The sequence below is a fragment of the Coffea arabica genome, chromosome 9c (genome assembly GCF_036785885.1).
Source record: "Coffea arabica cultivar ET-39 chromosome 9c, Coffea Arabica ET-39 HiFi, whole genome shotgun sequence".
NCBI classification, from domain to species: Eukaryota; Viridiplantae; Streptophyta; class Magnoliopsida; order Gentianales; family Rubiaceae; genus Coffea; species Coffea arabica.
In genome coordinates this window covers 9,848,767-9,856,991 of record NC_092326.1, presented here as the reverse complement: position 1 = coordinate 9,856,991, position 8,225 = coordinate 9,848,767, and the positions used below count along the sequence as shown (strand labels likewise).

Here is an 8,225-nt window from a genome sequence, read left to right as displayed (position 1 = left end):
GATTATTTCCAGAAAGCTTAGAAGGGGATGCGCTTGACTGGTATTCCAACCTAAAGCCGGAGGAAGTGAAGACCTGGCTCGATCTGTCCAATGCCTTCATTAGACAATATGAGTATAACTGTGAGCTAGCGCCAACCCGGACTACTCTGGAAGGAACGAAAAGGCGACCATCTGAAGATCATAAGACATATGCCAAGAGATGGAGAAAGATAGCTGCGAAGGTGGAGCCACCGATGACTGAGGATGAAATTATTCGCACATTCATAAAGGCGCATGATCCTCCATATTTCGAAGAAATTTTCCGTATGACTGGTTGTTCTTTTGCTGCAATTGTGAATAAATTGGAAGAGTTTGACGACTTTGTGAGAGCCGGGAAGATTGTCAATGTCTCTGCCCTGAAATCTCAGTTGGATGCTTTACAAGGTCAAGGAAGCAATGTGAAAAAGCCGCCGTTCAAAAAGAAAGAGGGGGACGCAACATTTATTTGGAACCAAAACCCTTCGCCTAGACCCCGATACCAACACAGCCCAATCTACCAACCCCATTACCCTTACTACTCAAACCCACATCCCGTATATACCACCAACATCCACCACCCTCGACCTCGCCCAAGCTATCCTAACCCACCTTCAGCCCCTTTTCAAATTTCCCAACCAAATCCACCCCAAAACCGACCTCGCCTTCCATATAATCCAAGATTTCCTCCACCAAATAGACCTGTTTACAATCATCCTCCACCTCCTGAACCTTACAACCGACCCCCTAGCCGTACATTTACCAACCTAGGCAGGCCTCTGGATCAATTGTATGAACAATTGAAGGCCGCCGGGAAAATTGGTACGGTGCCCCCTCCTACCTACCCATATGGCATGCCCGCGTGGTATAATCCACAAGCTGTCTGTGCTTATCATTCTGGGGCCCCCGGACATGCCACCTTTGATTGCAAGGCGCTTAAACATAAAATCCAAGATATGGTTGAAGCCGGGGAGATTGTAATCCGAAAAAGGGAGGCACAAGGGCCGAACGTAAATCAAAACCCCTTGCCAGAGCACGTTGGGGTCATTCTGGACGATGCGGAGTACGAAGAACAAGTCAAAAAATTGGCGAGGGAAGCTGAAGTATTTGGGGTCACAGACCAACCATTCGTCATAGAATTACCATTCGGAGAAGATAACAAACCTTTTGTCTTGGATCTTACGCCAGCAGAAAGTGAAGCTTTGAAGCCGGTATTCATCGAATTCCCTGAGCAGGAGCCCGTTTTGAGTCTGCAACAAGTACCGTGGAATTACGATGAACCTACCATACAGATCGGGGAAAATTCAACTGCAAAGAAAGAGGTGTCAGTGGTTACCAGATCGGGGAAGACTGTAAGTCCATTTGAAACTACTATTCCGATTCAAGCTAATTCCGAGCCGCCCATTAAGCCAGCAATCACCGAGAAAGAAGCCGTGGATTTCCTTAAACGACTCCAGAGAAGTGAATACAACATAATCGAAAAGCTAAGCAAGTCACCTGCCCAGATAACCATGTTGGATTTACTTTTCTCTTCAGACATGCATAGGGATGTATTGATCGACGTATTAACTAAAGCTCAAATTCCGAGGGACATCTCTGTTGATAATTTTTCAAACGTGGTTGGGAGCGTATTATTCAACAAACAAATTGCTTTTTCTGACGATGAATTGCCGACAGAGGGCATTGGACATAATAGGGCGTTGTACATAACAGTGAGGTGCAACGGGAAAATGCTGCCGAAGGTGCTAATTGACAACGGGTCCGCGCTTAATATCTGTCCTTGGAGTACCTTGGAGAAGCTAGGATTGCAAGACATTAAGCTGAGGCCTTCAGGGACTATCGTTCGAGGGTTTGATGGAGCTCAAAGGGAGCCGATAGGAGAGGCAGATTTAGTAATCGAGATGGGGCCCGCCCAATTTCAAATAACTTGCCAAGTAATGCACTTCCCGAGCATTTACAATATTTTACTTGGAAGGCCATGGATTCACAAGTCTGGGGCTGTGCCATCTTCGTTGCATCAATTGCTGAAATTCGTAGTAAATGACAAGCTAATCACTATCTTTGCCGAAGAGGACTGCCTGGTAATCACCGATTCTGGATCTAAAGAGGAGGGAAGTCGAAGTGCCACCATGTCCCCTCATAGCACATCCGATATAGTCTCCGTAAGTTGGATCACAACGGAGGAACAAGCTCTCTCAAAAGCAAGTGTAATGATGGCTAAGGAAATGATTCGTGGAGGATACAAATTAGACAGAGGATTGGGGCGTGAACTGCAAGGGATCCTGAAGCCAGTGGAGATTATGGAAAAAAGGGATACATTCGGTTTGGGTTTCCAACCAACCGCCAAGGACATCAAAGAGATGAAGGAGCGCAAAAGAGCAGAGAAAGAGGGCAGGCAAAGGGTTTTTGATATTCCACCACTGCGGTATACTTTTCCACGACCAACAGAGGTTATCACATCAGAGGTTAATCCAGTTGAAGAAATTGAAGCTAGTTTGGCCCAATTGTTCGTAGGGGCAACATTTGAAGATAGTGTTCCAGGCGAAGCTGAATTTCCTGATATCCCCGAAGGATCAATTCCCAATTGGACAGCCGAGTCCCTGCCCGTTCGGAAGGAGTTTCGGTAAAATGAAAGGGGTTTATCATTCATATTCATGGAAAAAATACTTTTGCATCTGTAAATAGTTAATGAAAGCATCTTTACTTTTGACTAAAATTTGCACATATAGATATTGTTTCCGCTTGCTTTCTTTTGTTTTGCTTTCAATCAAAGGTTTTATGAAAATGCACAAGTTGTTCTTGGCATGTTGTGTTATTTATTCGCTTGTTTATATTCATATTGTTTGTTCATTTGTTTGTTGTATGCTTATTTGCTTATTGTCCCACATTCGTTAATTCTTTCAGATGGCCAAAAATAAAATTATTTGACCCTTTGGATATCACAGTTCTGGAATACGATAATGGCAATCTCTATATCACTCACGACTTGGAGGTCTGTGAATCCGAACTCCAAAGCGAGAGTGATAATGAGGAGGTATTCGATTCTTTTGCAAAGGACCTTGAACAATATGAGGAAAAACCAAAACCGAACCTGGAAGAGACAGAAAAGGTTAACATTGGCACTGAGGATGAAGTTAAGGAGGTGCAGATCAGTATTCACTTGAATGAAAGGCAGAAAAAGGAGATGCTTGAATTTTTGACTATGTTTCAAGATGTCTTTGCATGGTCCTATGATGATATGACTGGCATTTCAACTGACGTGGTAGTGCATAGGTTACCCACAGACCCTTCTTTTCCACCCGTAAAACAAAAACCCAGAAAATTCAAACCAGATATAAGCCTCAAAATAAAAGAGCAAATTGAAAAATAACTCAAAACCAACATTATCATTGTTTCCCATTACCCAATTTGGCTTTCAAATCCAGTCCCTGTTCCAAAAAAGAGTGGAGAGGTGCGAGTTTGTGTTGATTATAGAGACCTCAATAAAGCCAGTCCTAAAGATGATTTCCCTCTACCAAATATTCACATTCTCTTAGACAATACGGCCGGACATGAGATTGAAACCTTTTGCGATTGTTTTGCTGGCTACCACCAAATTTTGATGGCAGAGGAGGATAGGGAGAAGACTGCTTTCATTACCCCTTGGGGTACCTTTTGCTACCGAGTCATGCCTTTCGGTTTAAAGAATGCAGGGGCAACATATCAGAGGACCATGACAACCCTATTTCATGATATGATCCACCGGGAGATGGAGGTCTACGTGGATGATATTATAATCAAGTCTAAAAGGGCAGAGGACCACTTGGTTGATCTGAAGAAATTATTCGAGAGGTTACGGAAGTACAATTTGAAGCTAAATCCTGCAAAATGCGCCTTCGGAGCACCTGCGGGTAAGCTGTTGGGATTCATTGTTAGCAAGAAGGGCATAGAAATAGATCCGGCGAAAATCAAAGCAATTCGAGACATGCCAGTGCCAAAAACTCAGAAGGACGTGAAAAGCTTTTTAGGGAAGATCAATTTTATCGGGAGGTTCATTGGCCAACTAACTGCCACATGCGAGCCGTTGTTCAAATTATTGAGAAAGAACGTGCCGTTGTATTGGAATGAGGAGTGCCAACAGGCTTTTGACAAGATTAAAGATTATTTGTTGCATCCACCAGTCTTAGTGCCACCCAAACCGGGCCGACCTTTGATTATGTATTTATCTGTACTCGATGGAGCAGTAGGGTGTGTTCTAGGTCAGCACGATGACTCTGGAAGGAAGGAGCAAGCCATCTATTATCTAAGTAAAAAGTTCACGCAGTACGAGGCTAATTATTCATTCATTGAGAAAAGCTGCTGTGCATTGGCCTGGGCAGCCCAAAAGTTGAGACACTACCTGTTGAGCCATACCACTTATCTTATTTCCCGATCTGATCCTTTGAAGTATCTTTTGGAGAAGCCGATGTTGACTGGGCGTCTGGCGAAATGGCAGATAATTCTCTCAGAATTTGATATTGTTTTCACTTCACAGAAAGCTGTCAAGGGGCAAGCTATAGCTGATCATTTGGCGGAAAATCCAAGGGATGATGATTATCAACCACTCCGTACTTATTTCCCTGACGAGAGGGTCCTATTTGTAGGCGCTGCAGATGATATGAGTGAACAAAGTCCTGAATGGAGGCTTTTCTTCGATGGAGCTTCGAATTCTCTCGGAGCTGGAATTGGAGCTGTTTTGGTGTCACCCGAAGGGAAGCACTACCCTGCCGCTGCCAAATTGCAATTCGCTTGCACGAATAACATGGCTGAATATGAAGCCTGCATTTTTGGTCTCAAAATGGCGTTGGAAATGGAAATCAAGGAGTTGATAGCTTTTAGTGATTCAGATTTGCTCGTGCACCAAACTTTGAAGCAATGGATAACCAAAGATTCGAAAATTCTACCCTACCATTGTAGTCTGCTCACTTTGGCCAAGCAGTTTCAAAATTTGGAGTTTAGACATCTCCCGAGAGCCAAGAACGCATTCGCCGATGCTTTAGCCACCTTGGCTTCTATGATCCAATATCCAGATGAATTGAAGATCGAACCAATCCAAATTCAACTTCAAAACAAGCCAGCCCACTGCTGGGCTGCAGACGAGTCCTCGGATACTACTCCTTGGTTTAATGATCTTAAAGAGTTTCTCAAAACTGGGTCCTACCCTCAGCATGCTGGTATAAAAGACAAGAGTTTTCTGCGTAGAATGGCTTCAAAATTTTTCTTGAATGGAGAAGTGTTGTACAAAAGAACCTCAGATTTGAACCTTTTAAGGTGCATTGATGAAGGCGAAGCTCAATACATGATGAAAGAAGTGCATAGTGGCGTTTGTGGACCTCACATGAATGGCCATTTGCTAGCGAAGAAAATCATGAGAACCGGATACTTCTGGCTTACTATGGAGCATGATTGTATAGACTTTGTCCGGAGATGTATAAAATGCCAAATGCACGGTGACATTATACGCGCTCCACCCACTGAGTTGCATAGCATGACCGCCCCGTGGCCCTGTTCAATGTGGGGTATGGACGTGATTGGTACAATCGATCCTCCTGCTTCAAATGGACATCGATTTATATTGGTGGCGATCGAGTACTTTACCAAATGGGTTGAAGCGGAGTCATTCAAACATATCACGAAGAAGGTAGTAGCCAATTTCTTGAGAGATCACATCATCTGTCGATTTGGAGTACCCGAAACACTTATCACGGACAATGCCAAGAATCTAAACAATGACATGGTAGATGGATTATGTGAGCAGTTCAAAATCAAACACCGCAATTTTGCCATTTATAGGCCTCAGATGAATGGAGCTGTAGAAGCCGCAAATAAGAATTTGAAGAAAATTATTCGCAAAATGATAGAAAAGCATCGCGATTGGCATGAAAAGTTGCCTTATGCATTGATGGCGTACCGGACTTCTATTCGGACATCGACTGGGGCAACGCCATATTCACTTATGTATGGGATGGAAGCCGTATTACCAGCTGAGGTTGAAATTCCGTCGCTACGAATCCTTATGGAAGCTAAATTGGAGGAAGCCGATTGGATCAAGCAGCGCCATGAGCAATTGACTTTGATAGATGAAAAGCGATTCAACGCCATCTGTCATGGTCAGTGCTATCAGAAACGTATGGCCCGGGCTTATAACAAAAAGGTCCATCAGCGGACATTTGAAGAAGGTGATAAGGTACTGAAGCGGATTCTGTCAATGCAAGATGAAGCTAAAGGCAAATTTGCTCCAAATTGGCAAGGGCCGTTCATTGTCCAAAAGGTATTACCTGGCGGAGCGCTCATCTTGGCGGAAATGGATGGACGGGCATTCCCTCAACCCATCAACTCAGATATGTGCAAAAAGTTTTTCATTTGATCATGCAAATTTTCTTTAAGAAATTCATGCAAATGGCGAAATGCAAGTCAGGCCATCTTCTTATTTCACATCTTATATCAAAATTTGCTTTCAAGCCTCAACTTTTCTTGAAAAACACCCCACCTGACCTCATTATAAAAGCCCAAAGTCCTGGCTTTCGTCACTTGCTGCATTTCTATTAGAAAATTTGTTAATCAACTGGCAGGTGATGTCCGTAATGTCTTCGCCTAATCTTATAAGGGAAGTACATTTTACTGATGCCAGAAATCTTTAATTCATGTTTCTGAGTCGATCATGGTCGAGATATTTCATCATTCTTTAGGTGAAAACCCGAAAGGGCGCCTCGAAAAAAAAAAAGCGAAAAAAAGAGAAAAAGAGAAAAGAGAAAAGAAAAACAAACAAAAACAAAAATAAAAAAGGGTGGGGGCAACCTTGGTGAAAACCCGAAAGGGCGCCAAGGTAGGTTTTCTTAACAGTCGAGCTCAAGAAGGAACAGCTGGTGACCTGGTTCATTAGGGTTTTCCTCATAATTGTGATACTTCTGCCAGTATCGGATTCCGAAGAGAAAATATCCAAAGTTTTGAATATGATATTCGTTGGCTAAACTTGTATTGTTCTTCACAAATATTCTTTTGCAAAATGTATCTTTATGAATCTCTTAGTTGTTCTCAATTATTTGTGTATAACTGTTTATGATTGTTTACATTTTTTTGCATGTTCATCTTTGCCTGACATAGGAAATAATCTTGCATATACATTGATTGTTATGTGATAAATTTTCACGCATCATTCTTTCACCATTGAATTCAAATGAATGATAAACCCTAAGGTTTGGGCAAAGATAAGGGATTCAATCATCAGCTACAGTGAGTAACATGCAACAAAGCTACCACCTGGATTGGGTGACATGGTAAATCCGTATTTTATCAGTCTCAGAATTTGAAAGGTTTCAAGTTCGACTAAGGCAAACGTCGCAAAGCAGAAGTAAAAGCATCACAAGACTCATGTTTACACGATTCTCAAGGCAAACCGGATCAAATAATGGTGGCAAGTCCATTATTTCCTCTTTTCTTGCAGGAATGTTGCATTTACAAACAAAAGCAGCCGCTCTCTCTTTGGCGCCTAAATCAATGACAGACAAAGCTTCCCAGTAAGCAAGGATCGATGTTATTTGCAAAATTCGATCACAAGAAACAACATCAGCTCTCGCTTCAACCACAAAGATCCAAATTTCCTTCTTGGTGTAAAAGTTGAACTATTCTCAGGTAAAAAAAAAAAAAAAAAAACTCAATTCATTGTTTAAACTTTCCCAGTGAAGTCCTTTTTTAAATTCTGTTCGGGTCAGTCCCGTTTAAATTCCTGTTCGGGCCAGTCCCGTTTAAATTCTGTTTGAGTCAGTCCCGTTTAAATTCTGTTCGGGTCAGTCCCGTTTTAATTTCTGTTCGGGTCAGTCCCGTTTAAATTCCTGTTCGGGTCAGTCCCGTTTAATTCCTGTTCGGGTCAGTCCCGTTTAAATTCTTGTTCGGGTCAGTCCCGTTTAATTTCTGTTCGGGTCAGTCCCGTTTAAATTTCTGTTCGGGTCAGTCCCGTTTAAATTCTGTTCGGGTCAGTCTGTGACGGCCCCACCTCCCCCTGAGGCGAACCAGAGGGTTCGGCGGGCCGCCTGCCCAGCTCTCGCCGGGACTCAGTCGTTCACTACAATCCTCAAATATATTACAAGAATAAACCTCAAATATTACAATGTAAATCTCCAATATTTACATATAAACAAAACGAAGCGGAAACTAATTCCAAGCGTGGAACGTATGTATACATCCGATCGATT

General features: G+C 42.7%; 1 protein-coding gene across 1 annotated transcript; it reads left to right on the top strand.

The window, feature by feature from the left end:
• The first annotated feature begins 869 nt into the window (after positions 1 to 869).
• Positions 870 to 2,542, top strand: LOC140014113 (uncharacterized). Its single transcript, XM_072064513.1, has 3 exons — positions 870 to 1,774; positions 1,991 to 2,440; positions 2,530 to 2,542. The coding sequence occupies exons 1-3, from the start codon at positions 870 to 872 to the stop codon at positions 2,540 to 2,542; spliced, it is 1,368 nt and encodes a 455-aa protein (XP_071920614.1).
• The last annotated feature ends 5,683 nt before the right edge of the window (positions 2,543 to 8,225 follow it).